This window comes from Callorhinchus milii, unplaced genomic scaffold, assembly GCF_018977255.1.
Source record: "Callorhinchus milii isolate IMCB2004 unplaced genomic scaffold, IMCB_Cmil_1.0 Scaffold24, whole genome shotgun sequence".
NCBI lineage: Eukaryota > Metazoa > Chordata > Chondrichthyes > Chimaeriformes > Callorhinchidae > Callorhinchus > Callorhinchus milii.
The window spans coordinates 7027180-7041928 of NW_024704765.1; the positions used below are offsets into that span (position 1 = coordinate 7027180).

Here is a 14749-nt window from a genome sequence, read left to right on the forward strand (position 1 = left end):
AAGCAGCCGTTGGCGGGTTACTGGGCTCACGAGATGAATCCCTGAGCTCAGCTCCATTTACAGGCACACAAGCTATCCGGAAGTTCCGGCTGGTCTAGAACTCCGGCGCCCGCACTCTCACCCGCATTAAACTGCGTCCCCCCCCCATCACCCGAGCCCTCGCCAGGCTCCACTGCCTCCCTATCACACGCACTAAACTGGCTCCCTCCCTAACGGCGAACGGATCGATTTCAAGATCCTCACGCTCGTTTTGAAATGCCTTCACGTCCTAGCACCTTCCTACCTCCACCCGCAGCCCCCACCACACACACACCACACCCACACACACACACACCCACACACAAGCACCGCATTGGCAGTGTCAGCCTGAACTACGCGACTCGAACCCACAACCTTCTGACTCAGAGATTGAGTCACCGGCAACCGAGCCAGGCTGACACCTTCAGGAGTGAGTCAGGCAGCGGCCAGTGGGGGGGGGGGGGACGAGACAATGCTTGTCAACACGGCTTCAGACCCCAGTGGGTCAGTGTTCCCTCACTGCCGAGAAAGCTAGCGGCTCGGTGATTCAATCTGACTCGAGCCCAATTAACGCTGCTCTTGTTTCCTCGCTGGCAGCAAAACTACTGAAGGGGCCGGCAGTGCAAACAGCAACATGTAGTGAAGAGTGCCGTGTAAACACAGCATCAAAGGCTAGGAGGGCCCCCACCCCCACCTCGTCCTCCCCCTAACTGTGTAGCCAACAGCTTATTGACTCATTAAATCTGGCCGCTGTCATGGGAGTGCGTCTAGGCGGGTTTTACTGGAAGGAGTAGATCAAATGAGCCGGAAAGGCCTTCTTCAGCCGGACATCTCTTGTGATCTCTCGTGCTTTTGTATTTAAAAGGCGCGATATATAAGAAAATCATAATAATAATCTGGTCACTGTTTGTGGGAGGGACAGAAGATACGTACACAGTCCATTCACTTTACGGTGTGTCCCGTGAAGCGCTTTGAGATGTCTCGAAGATGTGATAAGGCGCTGTGTCAAATGCGAGGATTATTATTATTATATTACTGCTGAACTGGGGGAGGAGAGGGGTGCGGGAGGGAATTGTCAGCCAGGACACCGGGAGAAACTCCCATCTCTTTTCGGTAAGGAAAGGGATCCTTCACGTCCACCTGAAGCGGCGGAGATGGGACCTTGGCTTTAACGTCTCAGGATCGTGACCCCCCCCCCAGTTACACAGGGCCGAGCGCTTTACAGCTCCGAAGAAATACTGGGACCGCATTTTAAAGAGGGGATTAAAGGATCCGTTTAATTTCTCGGTGGTTTGCAGGCTAATCTGTTCATTAGGCTAATCTCAAGGGCGACTTGTGGAACAGTTTAGCCGTGCTTGCGTGCTGAACTCAGGCTAAATCCTTCCTCTCCGAGGTTTTAAGAAGTTGCGTCGAAGGGAAAAGGAAAGGGGAAAGAAAGAGAGGGCTGAAGCGTTTCCACTTGAGACACTCTTAGGTGAGAGGTTAAACCGGGGGTCTGTCTGGCAGTTCAGGTGGACGTTAAAGATCCCACTTCACTACTCGGAAAGCGTAGCGAGTTTCTCTTCTCTCTCTCTCTCGCGCGCTGTCCTGGCTGACGATTCCTCCGGATAAAATTGGGCACTCAAGTGACTCGTGGCTGTGTTTTGGGTCATCGCCGCCCGGAAATTGGCTGCTGCTTTTGCCGACAAAATACACGGGGCTGGGGCTGACTTGGCTACAGGACTCCACTGTAGATTGACGGGTGGGGAGAGGGCAAAGAGGTGAGAGAGAGAGAGACCACAAGGGGATTTTGAAGGTCAAACCCTGGGTGGTCTCCAAGCCAGAAGTTTTTTGCTGTTGTACTGGGAAGCGGTGGAGACGGGCGAAAATCGGGTGGGGGAATGAGGTGCGGTGGTGGTGGTGGGGTGGGGGGGGGGTTGGATAGTAATAATAATAATCCTTGCATTTGCCACAGCGCCTTATCGCGTCCGTCGTCGAGACGCCTCAAAAGCGCTTCGCGGGTTACACCGTAAAGTGGAGCGACTGTGTGTCTTGTGGGCGAGAGAGCATTGAAAATGGAAGCGGGGTGGGGGGGGGGGGATGCGTGCACGGGGAGGAAGGTGTGTGTTTGAGAGGATTAAGGCTAAGCTGACGCTGGTGTTATTGAAGGCCATCGCAGTGCGTTCATTAGAAAAAAAAGATTTTAACCCTTCGAAGAGGGGGTTGTGGTGGGGGGAGAGAGGAGGCGTTGGGTTGGGGGGGGTTGGGGGAGCGGCGGGGCTTGGCTGGGGCAGGTCAAGCTCAGGCCTCGAATCAATACGAATACCTTTCCCATCTGCTATTGATTTTTTAAATAAAAAAATGCCTCTCTCAGAGAAGGCTGAGACTTCGAGGCACTTTGCGTACATATTCCACGCGAGACGGCTTCTGCCTTCGTTTAACGTCGAATCCTTTGCAGACTGGGAACCCCTTCCCCACCCCACCACCCCCACACCCCAGTGGGGGAGCTTCTAATTCAATGCAGTTTTATGCCTCGGTTCCGATCTCCCCTGCCCCAGATCCCGCCCCCACCCACCCCACCGTTCCGGCCGCACTCCCGTTTAATGGGTTCCCGTGTCTCCGCCAAAGCCCCTGATGCTTCCAGCTTTGAGTTAGTTGCTGCAGGTGGTTAGGTGATCAAATAGTTGTCATAGTTACCGTGAAGAAAACCTTTCCTTCTCTCTCTCCCCCTCCCTCTCTGTGTACCAATTACCCATCCCTCCTGTGTGCGTGTGTGTGTGTTGCGCGCGTGTGTGTATGTGTGTGTTGCGCGCGTGTGTGTATGTGTGTGTTGCGCGCGTGTGTTGTGTGTGTTGCGCGCGTGTGTGTGTGTTGTGTGTGTTGCGTGTGTGTGTGTGTTGCGCGCGTGTGTGTATGTGTGTGTTGCGCGCGCGTGTGTATGTGTGTGTTGCGTGTGCGCGTGTGTGTGTGTTGTGCGCGTGTGTGTATGTGTGCGATGTTGGATACAGCGCTGTTTGATGCTAATGACCTGTGTCCCGATGTCACTCTAATTGGGACTAGTTTTGTTTGCGCCTCGCAGCGAGGTTTACCGAGGTTCTGAAAACAATTAGCTTCTCCGAATCTCCCTGCCGTTGATTTTGCTAAATTCCTGTGAGAACGGCCAAAGAATAATAGTAATAACAACGCTAAGATTCCTCGCATTTGTCAGATCTTCGAGGCGTCTCGAAGCACTTCAAACGAATGCACTGTAAAGTGAATTGACTGTGTGTTTTGTGGGCGAAACGCAGCGGCCAATTGTCCCACAAACACTCGTGGATTGAGCGAGCAAATTATTATTAGACATTGAGGGTTAATCTCGAAGCAGACGGCTTTGGGAGTGAGCAGCGAGCTGCAGTGAAGCCTGTGTTGGTTTTGGCCCCGTTTTAAGCCCGTTAAAGGTCAATAAACTATTGGAGGGGACGGGGGGGGGGGTTGTGGGGTGAACCCTCCGCACATCTGTTCAGCTCTGTCAGTAACTCTCTGCAGAATATACACAGGAAAAGCTCCTTCCTGACCACGTTGGTGGGTAATGAAACGTTCAACATGTTGGGAATTGTATGACCCAATGTCCCAGAAATTAAGATGACATTGAAATGACTCACAATTGCGCACATCATTCTCGGTCATTAACAAAGGGATTAATTACTGGATGGGTTCTGATTATAATAATAATAATAATAATCCTTGCATTTGATATAGCAAATACAACTACAAATTATAGTAAATACTTTCTGATTCCAGCAGTGGCGTACAACCTGATCTGATTCACCGCATCAGAACGATCATAAATCGCACTGCTCCAGCCTCACATCGGCCTCTTCACGGGCTTTTGCCGTAAAGAGTAGTGACTGTGTATTTCGGTGGCGTGGGCAAGCAGCCCATTGGCGCACAGCAATGTCCCCCCCTTCAGACGTGAAGTGAATGACTTGATTTTATCTGATGCGGAAGCAGGGGAGGGGAGAAGGGGCATTGTCGGCTAGAACACACACACACACACACACACAGAGAGAGAGAGTTTTTAAATGATATACCTACGTAACAACAACAACAGCAGCAGCAGCTTGCGTTCACACAGCGCCCCTCGTGCAGGACAGCGCGACATAAAAAAAACATTTTAAAAAAAATTTAAAGCAAATTATCTTCTGTACCTCTCATCCGTTCCTCCACGCACACCACACACGCGCACACACACGCGCACCACACACACACACACGCGCACCACACACTGATATTACCTCAATCCCCAGTTCATAGAGGTTTTACCTGCAAGATCCAAATTGGATTCCGTCCATCGGCTCGCGCGCAATCAGATTTCCGAGGCCCCGGTTTATTTTTCATAATGAAATTGGGGAACAATAAGGCTCAAGTAAATCCTGCCGACAGGGAACCATCGGAGACGAGAGCATGTATTTTTTATTAGTGCTGCGAGGTGCCACGTGCAGTTAGAAGGCTTTTTATTCTTCTGGTTTTATATTTGTCCTGGTCTGTGTGCCCGCGTGAGCCACATTTCGCCCACAAAATACTTACAGTACATCCAGCGACGCGCTTTGAGACGTCTCTCGACAAAGTGAGAAGGCCCTCTTATCAAAATTCAAGGATTATTATCATTATTGTTATCCTCCGCAGCTTTTTTCGCCAGTTTCCTTTCGCTTCGCTCTTTGGCGGCCGCTAAGGGTTAAATTGCAATCTAATCGGATTTTCACCTTGTAACTCGAATTGAGTGCTTCGTATTCCGAGACCTGTTGGGCCTGGGGGATTGCAATTAGGAGAGGTTTTAATGGCTTTAAGTATAATTAAATTGCTCGCCACAAAACCCGAGGAAATTTGGCTTTCGGTAACAAGCGGGAGGGAAATATGATTAGCTCGCCCTTTGATTTGTCAGCCTGTGTCTATCGCTGAGCTAATCAAGTAAATTATATTTGGAAGTTAAAAGATCTAGCGTCTCTGTTTCGCCCTCTCTATTCCTCGTCTTAAATCGTCGCCGGTTCAATTGGCAGCTTATTCCGAATCCCTTGCAATGAAGTAACTTAATTAAGAGTCCTGTCGAGTTTTTTTTTATATGTGTGTGAGTGTGTATGTACATATATATATATATATAAATTTAGTTCATTTGATTACTTTTCTCACGACTATAATGATAAATAATCCTTGCATTTGATACAGTGCTTTATCAGGTCTTCAAGGCGTCTCACAGCATGCACTGTAAAGTGGAGTGACTGTATTTTGTGGGCGAAACGCGGCAGCCAGTTGGCACAGCGACGTCCCCACAAACAGCTGTAGATTGAGTGACCAAATTATCCTTATTTATTTTTCTAATGGTCCCTGGTCTGTAGGGTACGACTCTGTGCTCCTGGTCTGACCTCCTCTTATGGTGGTTGGGTTACAACTGTGCTGTGTATACGATACAATATAAAATTGCCTTTGCATCAAACCTTTCAGGTCGGGAGGACTTCTCAAGGAGCTGGACAGTCAGGGATTTGGACCCGAGCTGGGAGGGAGGGTGGAGGACAGGGAGGGTAGGAGTTTGTCCGAAGATATGGTCAAAGAGGCAGGTCTTGATATGTAAGGTCCCACACTGCTAGAGATTGTGTGTCTCACTAACCAGCACTTACGAAAGTCCGAGCCCCAGATCTAACCTCTCGATCTCTTCCGATTTCTCCGGTTTCTCTCCCGTTGCCGTGGCAGGCCAAGCGGGAAAGGGCGGCAAAAAGCCAAGCGGCGGGGCTGGCTTCCTGCAGGACCTGTCTGACATGAGCGACGAAGAGGAAGATGGCGGCCAAGAGGAAGATGGCACCGACGCCTCTATCCAAGTGGAATCTGACGGTACGTCTCTTTGTAAACGCCCGTTAAAGCTTTCGATGTGTTCATTTAACACCGTGGCTAACTGAAGACATCAGCAGCCAGGTCCCATTGCAGGCCCCATCACACCAGTCCCCGCCAGGCTCCGCCGGCTCCCCTAACACTGAACGGATCAATTTCAAGACCGTCACACTCCACTTCGAACCCGTTCATGTCCTGGCATCTCCCTACCTCTCCCACCTGCTTACCCCACAAGTCACTACCCACTGCCTCTGCTCGACTGGCTCCATCCGACCTTTTTCGTGTCCCTCGTTACCCTCCGTTACAATATGGCTTTCAGCCACTGCGCCCGAAACTCTGGAACACTCTTCCTCTATTCCTCCGTCTTGACCCCTTTCTTCCCAATCTTCGGGTCGCGCCTGAAGACCTTCCTCTACAGGTAGGTGGGTGGGGGGCGGGTGTGGTGATGGTGGGGGGAGGGGGGAGAGGAATTGTTGGCTGGGACACTGGGAGAAACTCCCTTCTCTTTTCAAGTAGTGCCATGGGACCTCGGTTTAATGTCTCAATTGCTGCGTTGTCGGAGATGCCATCAGTTTAAGCCTTTCGGTGTAGGGACAGCACCTGTGATAGTGCAGCACTTTCATTGAACCATACAATTTACATTAATCTTGCGCCTTTCACACCTCCGAGGGCTTCAGCTGAGCGTTAGTCTAGACTGTGCGAACTCAAAAGTCTTGACGTGCGGAATTGAACCCACGACTTTCTGACTCAAAGGCGAGAGAGAGAGAGAGTGTGTGCTACCGACTGAGCCAGGCTGACGTCAAAGCTACCTGTTTTCTCAGTGTTAACCACCCGATGAATTTCCGTTCGAGACCTGATTGTTGTGTGTGTGAGAGAGAGAGAGAGAGAGAGAGGGCGAGTGGTGCTGACATTTGCTGGGTTTAACTTAACTCTCTTCCTGGTTTGGATCCGGAGCCAAGGCTATCTTTAGCACCAGAGGATGGAGGAACAGTCGGTGTCATCAGGCGGGTTTGTAGCAGGTAGTGAGCTTTGCTTCAAAGATAAAAAGCTCTCTCTCTCGAGCCAGATATAGCTTGTCTGGAACAGTCTCGTGTCAGATAATTTACGAAGGTGACGATACAGAAATCCGACTGACGTCTAAAGCTGTATATCATAGAGACAGAGTCACACGTCCACCATGGGGATGGGATGGTGCAAATTGCAGCAAAACATTCAATAGCAACTTCGGAGCGGGAATTGGAGAGCTGCAGTACTTGAAAAGGGAAAATTTACGGGGGAGTGGGACTAGTTGGGCAGCTAAAGAGCCGGCAGAGCCGCAATGGGCCGAATGGCCTCCTCCTCTGCTGTAACATTCTATGAGTCTTAAGTGGCTGTTCATCCCACCAAGACTGCAACACATCTCTCCACCCCTCCCCGCCACCATCAGCAGCCAGCCCCGAACTCCTGCTTCAGTCCCTCTGCCTCGTACCCCTCTTTGTCTTGTCTTTAAATCCCAGTCAAAGACCTCCCTCTTTGACCACATCTATGATCGCCTGTGTGTGTGGTGTGTGTGTGTGCGTGTGTGTGTGTGTTGTGCGTGTTTGTGTGATTTGTGCGCCAACCGCATTCAGAATCCGTTTTGCTTTCGAATAACAGATCAGCGCACAAATTGGCCACCACATTGGTTTACAAAAGTGAACAGTCACTTCGCCTGGCAGTTATTCCCTGCGAAGCTCTTTGAGACGTTTCGATGTATTTATTTATCTATTTATTTATTTACTTACTTATTTATTACTTATGTATTATTAATCGTGCAGAGGGCAACTTAAAAAAAATCTCTCCGCACGCCCTCACCCCCTCCGCCCCGCGCTATACATTACAATAGTAATGCTGAGTAAATGCATTGTGATGATTTTTTTTTATGTATAAAGTTTAATCTTTTCTAACGCACATCAGCACTTAGAGTCGCGGCTGGCGAGTAATTAACCCGCTTGATTCATTAATGCGCGAGCTTCCGATCCATTAATGTTGCTGACAAATGGCAAATTAGATGTTATTCCAGTCTATGTGCTCCGTCAAGTGATGGTTCAGTAATGGGAGCAACAAATCACCAGCTCAGGGCTACAGTAACGCGCAATACTGTGCTTCGTGGGGTGAGAAAGGCAAAGATATTGAGCTCACACGGTCTAGGCTGATGCTCACGACTGTGTTGTGGGGGGGAGGGTTGGTAAGAGGATGATTGGGGGTGGGGGGGAGAGCTTTCTGCCAGTGACATTGTGGATAAATGGGTCAGGATAAGAGGGTGAGAGTCAGGGGGGAGCGTGGGGGGCGGTTGCAACCCCCTGTTCGATGATGAAAAGGGGAGTCGGAGCTCGTGAAAATCTCTCCTTCCTCTTTGACGCTTTTGCTCTCAACCTTTCGTTTCAAACAAAACAGGCGAGGAAGAGGGAGGTTCCCAGAAGAAAGGGCCGAGCCGGTTGTCTCAGTCTGACCTGCGGGAGCTGGCGGAAGGCGGCGAAGACCTGGTTGAGGAGTTGGAGCTGTCGGACGAAGATTAGAGAGTCCTGCGAAATCCCTCCAACCAGCGCAGTCCTCCCGAAGGCCTCCAGAAATAGCCCGGGTTCTTGGGCTTGGGGGCTTAAAGGGGCAAAAGCCCGAAGTACCACCCGGTCTCTCACGAAAACGCCCGGGAAAATCCGGTCTTTAAACTGGGAATTCTCGTATGAAGAGCTTCGGAAAAAATGGCTTCAAATTGAGCCTGATTTGAGGAATTCTCTACCAAGTCCTGGGACAGTTATTGGAACGATTTCCCCCCCCCCCCCCCCCCCCCACACCCCCAAATCCACAATTTCTGACTTTCCCCGCAGTGAATACATTGGCTCTATATTTCAACCGCGCGCGATGTTCAGTATTTTCCCACTCGGTTACTTGTTGGCTGTTTCGTGGTTTATTTTGTATGAATAAAACCCAGTTTTTCACGTCTTGGCACCGGTTTCATTCCCACTTTCGGCAATGGGTGTCAGCCTGGTAGCGCTCTCGCCTCAGGGTTCAAGCCCCCTCCACCCCCACGCACCTACCCAATCGGGGCTGTGGGGTTGGGGGGGAGGGGGTGTGAGGGTGGGTTCCATTGTCGGAGGTGTCGTCCTTCGGATGAGATGTTAAACCCGCTTGTGCCTGACCGATTGGATGTTAACGATCCCCACGGCACGAATTGAAAAGAGAAGGGAGTTTCTCCCGGATTCCAGACCCAACAAATCCCTCAAATAGCATCGGTCAATGGCAGTTTGTGGGACGTTACTTACTGTACCCAAACTGGCTGCTGCGTTTCACCCACACAATGAACAGTCACTACTACACTACAGTACATCCAGCAAAGCGCTTTGAGAATGTGCGAGGATTATTATTTATATATATATTATATATAGATATATATAATGCTGCTTTTTTTCCTTGTTGCTTGGTCTTTCTGTACGTGGGGTAATTATTTCCTGTGTTGTGGTGACTCCAGAGTTGCTGTTTAATCTGTCCTTGGCTTCCTCGACAATCAATATTAATGCAGCTCTTAGTACAGTAATTAGTTCTCATCGCACCATACTCCATAAACTGCATCTGAATTTAGTCTAGACGGTTTGGGAGTAATAGGAACGGCCTGAGTTATCGTTAATTTGGTGAGGAGTTTCCGGCGATGAATAACATTTAAAAAGTGCCGTGTTTTCAAAGTTTGAGGTTCGCAGCTGGGGTAGGAGGGGGTGGGGGGGTGGGGGGGGGTTTGCTGTGTGTGAGAGGTATCATTGGTGTAGATTAGAAGGTAACTGTTTAATTCTCTGCTGGGTGTGGATCCTCTTTCCAGGGCATTTTATCGAGCGGGGATTTTCAATGTGTAGCGAAGCTTCTCTCTCCTCAACACCTTATTCCCAGAAGCTTTTAAGTTAATTCGAATTCCTTGCTTCTGCATTTAAATTTCTCACCCCCAACCTCCCTCCCCCACCCCACCTGACCTCTGTAACCACTTGTAACCCTTAATAATCCCTCCAAAACCAAAAGCAATAATAAATTGGTCATTTTCAATCCACGACTGTTTGTGGGACATTGCTGTGCGCAATTGGCTGCTGCGTTCGCCCACAAATATACGGTCCATTCACTTTACAGTGTGTTCTGTGAAGCGCTTTGGGACGTCCTCCCGACGTGAAAAGCGCACTTATCAAATGCAAGGATTATTATTATTATTAATGGCCTCTGCTTCATGTCATTGTTTCCACCACCACCACCACCACCCCAGCTCTCTGGAACCCCACCCCCCCAGAATCTCTTTCCCCTCCCCCCCCCTTCTCCTTCATCCCCACCTTTAAGTGGAGATTGCTGTGGGCAAATCGGCCGCCGTAATTGCTTTCCAAACACACAGTCACCATACTTTACAGCGTATCCTGCGAAGCGCTTTGCAACGTCTCGAAGACCCGATAAGGCGCTGTGCACATAACACAAGAACATCAGAACATCAGCAAGGCCAAAAAAAGATCTAGTTTGCCTTCCACCTTCCTGCCGGTCGGCTGCACATATGTCCTGAACGCCCTATGTGCTGTATCCCATAAATGTTATTTCCCAAAAGAAAACTGTCTAATCGTGTTTGAAAGAATTTCCTGCTTGAACCGTCTTCCCAGGGAGCCCGTTCCACAGGTTCACTGTCCACTCACTGAAATGCAAGGATTGCACATGGCAAAGGCAAGAACTTTAATTGTCTTCACTCGATTTCACTTCAGAACGAAGACTATTACGGACAGTGTTGGGACTGTGGTCCGACTGTCTGAACTGCGGTAGCTCCACAGACGGCATTAATACAACCCAGTAAGTAACTTCCTCCTCAGTGTTACAGTAAAGTCTCATTGATTCCCAGTCTTTGCTCTGAAATGTAATAGTGTGTTCTTCTCCCGTTTCCTCTTTTCCTTTCTATGGCACCGCTTCCAGAATTTCTTTGGCATAAATTTCCCTTAAAGGTTTTTTTTATATCCATTAGCGCTTTAGTTCGGTTACGTATATATATATGTATATATATATGACATATACACATAGGTAGAGTATGACCAAAAAGTCCTGATAACAATTAAAATGTCTAACAAGTATTTCAGAAATTATGATTTTTTTGTTTTGTTTCAGATAACAATACATTAATATCACGACTTTTTGGTCACTAATTATATATATATATACACACACTATATATGTATATATATATATGCATAGTGTATGTAAATGTGTGTGTGAGACTTGCTTTATTATTGCTTGTTTTTTATTTTAATTGATGCTTTAATTAACATTTCTCCTCACTGTGGACGCTATATTGGCGTGTCAGCCTGGCTCGACGAGCCGCCAGCTCGCACTCTTGCCTCCCGAGTCAGAAGGGGTTCAAGCCCTAAGAAAAGCGGCGCTATTCGAAACCAGAAGAGAGTTTCTCTCCCGTGTGCTGGCCTTGTATTTGGGATTTTAAATGCCTTTCAGGCGGGAGGGTGTCTCAAAAGCGCTTCACCCGATATTCTGTGCAGTGGAGTGACTGTGTGCATCTTGCAGGCGAACGAGGCAGTTCTGAGATGCTACCCTGCTTGTATCAGCGCAAATTGTTGTCGTTGGTGAGTGCTTGTACAATCTCCAATGAATAGTCCACCAGTCACCCCCCAACGCACACTCTCGGGTCCCTAAGCCTTGGCTCTCGCCAACGCGCACCAAATACTTTTCGGGATTAAGTAAACAGGGTGCGTCGCAAGGGGAGGGAGAGAGAGAGAGAGAGAGAGAGTGTGCAGTCCAGTCCAACCATCTACCTCTGGGATTTCCATGTAGAGGTGGGAAGCATGGAATTCTCAGCTTGGTTTGGAGACCCTTTGAAGCGTGTGTCGGACACCCGGCTGAGCCACATAGGTTCTAAGTGAGCGCGAGTGTCGCCCAAGAGGTTTGTGGAGCGTCGAACTTCGGGCCAACGTTGAACAGGGAATTGAGGAGCAGGGCATCGTTCGACTCCACTCCACCACAGCCCATTCCATGGTCCATGTATTCCAACCCCTCCTAATCCCACCTTCCCAACAAATCCCATCATAATTGTTCTCCCCACACAGATCCCCATCTCTCTCCCTCTCTCTCTCTCTCTCTTAAATCCTTCATCTGACGTCTCGTCTCTGGCTTTCACACTCCAGTGCATTCCAGATCCTCGTTACTGTGAGTGACCTGCGAGCCGGGTGAGCATAAATCAGTCAGCGTTAACATCTGGAGGGCTTTCTCCCACCGCTCACCTTGCAGCTCCGCTCGGTCGACCTTTCGTAAGCTCCAGCTCCTCTCACTCAGACACACACACACGCACACACACACCCACAGCTCGTCTCCTCTCCCTCCAGGCTCCGCTCAATCCCATTTCTGCAGCGGATCCAAGATCTTCAAAGCCTTTCAAATCTCTTCATGCTGTTTATCCTCCACGCAAGCCGCCACTGCTCCTATTCCCCATCGCCTGTAATATATATAATCCTTGCATTTGATACAGCGCCTTATCACGTCGTTGAGACGTCTCAAAGCGCGTCATATACTGGGTATACTGTAAAGTGGGTTGACCGCCACAGTCAATTGCACACAGCAGTCGTCCCACAAACAGTCGGGGAGCCAGTGGCCAAATTTATTTTTTGGAAGGATTATTACCACCAGAAATTAATCCGGCAATCGACTAACCACCAGGTTCCTACTTACTGCTCGGCAAACAGAGGCTTGTGTGTGAAAAGTAAGAAAATTTGCCTAAGGTTTTGCTCTGCCCGGGAATCGAACCCGGGTCCTCTCGCTAGCGAGGCGAGTGCTTTAACCCCTACTTTGGGACGGATATCCTCAGTGACTCTGCCGCCTTCTCCCTTCCATTACATTAGCTGGAAAGGCATAACACTTGAAGGGGAAATATCAATTAAAAGCTCACGGTTGCGAGAGAAAGAAAGCACACACGACAGTAATGGGTCGGTTCAGATTTTCGAGTTTTATTTCACTAAAAGTGAAAGACAAGAAGGAAAGCAAATCAACAAAAAAAAAGTTATCTTTTACAAATCACCATTTTCTCAATGTTTACAGCTGCATAACTTTTAAAATGATAGTTTGACGCATAATCGGGCTGTGTTGTGGCCGTAGCCAGCGAAAGGAACAGCAAAAGTCTTTGAGAACAACATTTCTCTGCCCCAATTTACGTACGGCACCTTTTTTGGGGGGAGTTTTTTTTTTAGGGCGGAGAGGGGGAGGAGGGGGGGGGGGGAGGATGGCTGAATATTACCATATAGTGCTAAACAGTATTTCAATCTACAAACAAAAATCTCCATAAATAACGTAGATATCCATTGAAACGATTGCTCTCAAGCAGCAATTTAAGGTGATAGTAATATTATTAATAATAATAATCCTTGCGTTCGACATGGCCCCCGTCTCATTTCTTTGAGGCGTCTCAAAGCGCTTCACGGGACTTACCGTAACCCGGACCTGTGTGCATTTTGTGGGCGAAACACGGCAGCCGGTTGCGCTCAGCACTGTCCCTCCCACAAACAGTCGTGGAGTGAGTGACCAAATTATTATTATTATGTTGTCTGTAATAGCGTGAGTAAAAAAGGTAAGAAACTCACTAACTCTAGCAGTTCACCATTTCTTCCACACCCCCCCCCCCACCCCACCCCACTCCCCTCCCCTCCCTCCCCCACCCTTCAGACAAAACAATCTCAAAAAACCTGCAACTACACTTTACAACAAAAGGGAATAATAAATACCGAAGAAAAAAAAGAAATCGGTGGTAACTAATTTATTTCTTTGTCTTTGTACATTTACTTTTTCTTGTTTTTTTTTAAGAGAGAGAGAGAGAGAGAGGGCGGGGTGGGGGGGAGGGTGGGGGGGGGGGATTGGTGAGAATATAGGGAATAACCCTATCTCTAAAAGTCTCCTCTGTGCAGAATTTATGGTCTCACTTCAGACCTGCAAATGGGCGAGCAGTAATAATGACCTGTAATAATAATAATAATAATCCTTGCATTTGACACAGCGCCTCGTCGCAACCTTCAAGACGTCTCAAAGCGCTTCGCGGAACGCGCCGCAAAAAGTGTGTGAAGTGACCGTGTGTTTTCTGCGGGCGAAACACGTCCCCTCCCGCAAACAGTCGTGGACGGAGCGACCCGATTTCGTATCGTTTTTTTTTATATATCTATATACCGTGAGACATGGCACATCCAAACTGCAGGCAAATAAGAGAGCTGTACCATTCCGAGATGCACTGTAAACACAGACCCTTAGCCATCCATCTTTGGTTTAGCACTGGATGAATGCATAGATGCTAATAACAAGCTTCGAGTCCTCCGCTAAACACTGCGAGGACTGCAGTGATCACTCAAGGTTATTGTTTAGTCCCAAGCTTGTGGTTAAAACCTTTTTATTTGGTACAAGTGCGTGCGTGTGTGTGTGTGTGTGTGTGAATTTTTCCAACCCTCCCCACCAAACCCTCCCCATCCCTCCCTCTTCCTTCACTTCACTCTTCGGTTTCCCGGTCTCTTTTTTTTTCGTTTTTTTTTCTCCCCGTTTTCGTTTTTGACTCGATTCCTGCCGGTTCTGAGGCCGAAAAAAAAAAAAACACGCATCCGTTCGATGGCAGACCGTCGCTGCCCCCGGTGTGGTCTGCTGGCTTCCAAACCCGCTGCCTGTCCGCGTACTTTCCTCCGTTAAACGTTTTGAAAAACGTCCTCCCTCTTCCTGGTGGCTTGCTTTTGCGAAGGATAAAACTGTAACCTCAGCCTTGATTTTAGGGCGGTCGGTGGTGATGGTGGCGGTGGTGGGGAGGGGGGGAAAGGGGGTGGTGGTGGGGCGGGAGAAAGAGAAGAGGGTTGGGGGGGGAGTGGTAGGGGGAGAATTTCTTTTTGCCCCTCACACA

The 14749-nt window shown here is 48.9% G+C and overlaps 1 protein-coding gene across 1 annotated transcript in view; it reads left to right on the plus strand.

Annotated features, from left to right (window-relative positions):
• Nucleotides 1-8659, plus strand: part of noc2l (NOC2-like nucleolar associated transcriptional repressor) — a 33688-nt gene extending 25029 nt beyond the window's left edge. The window contains exons 18-19 of the mRNA XM_042343552.1: nucleotides 5722-5859; nucleotides 8272-8659. Coding sequence (XP_042199486.1) covers nucleotides 5722-5859; nucleotides 8272-8393 — 260 coding nt within the window. The 3' untranslated portion in view covers nucleotides 8394-8659. The remainder of the gene's footprint in view (nucleotides 1-5721; nucleotides 5860-8271) is intronic.
• Nucleotides 8660-14749: the final 6090 nt, after the last annotated feature.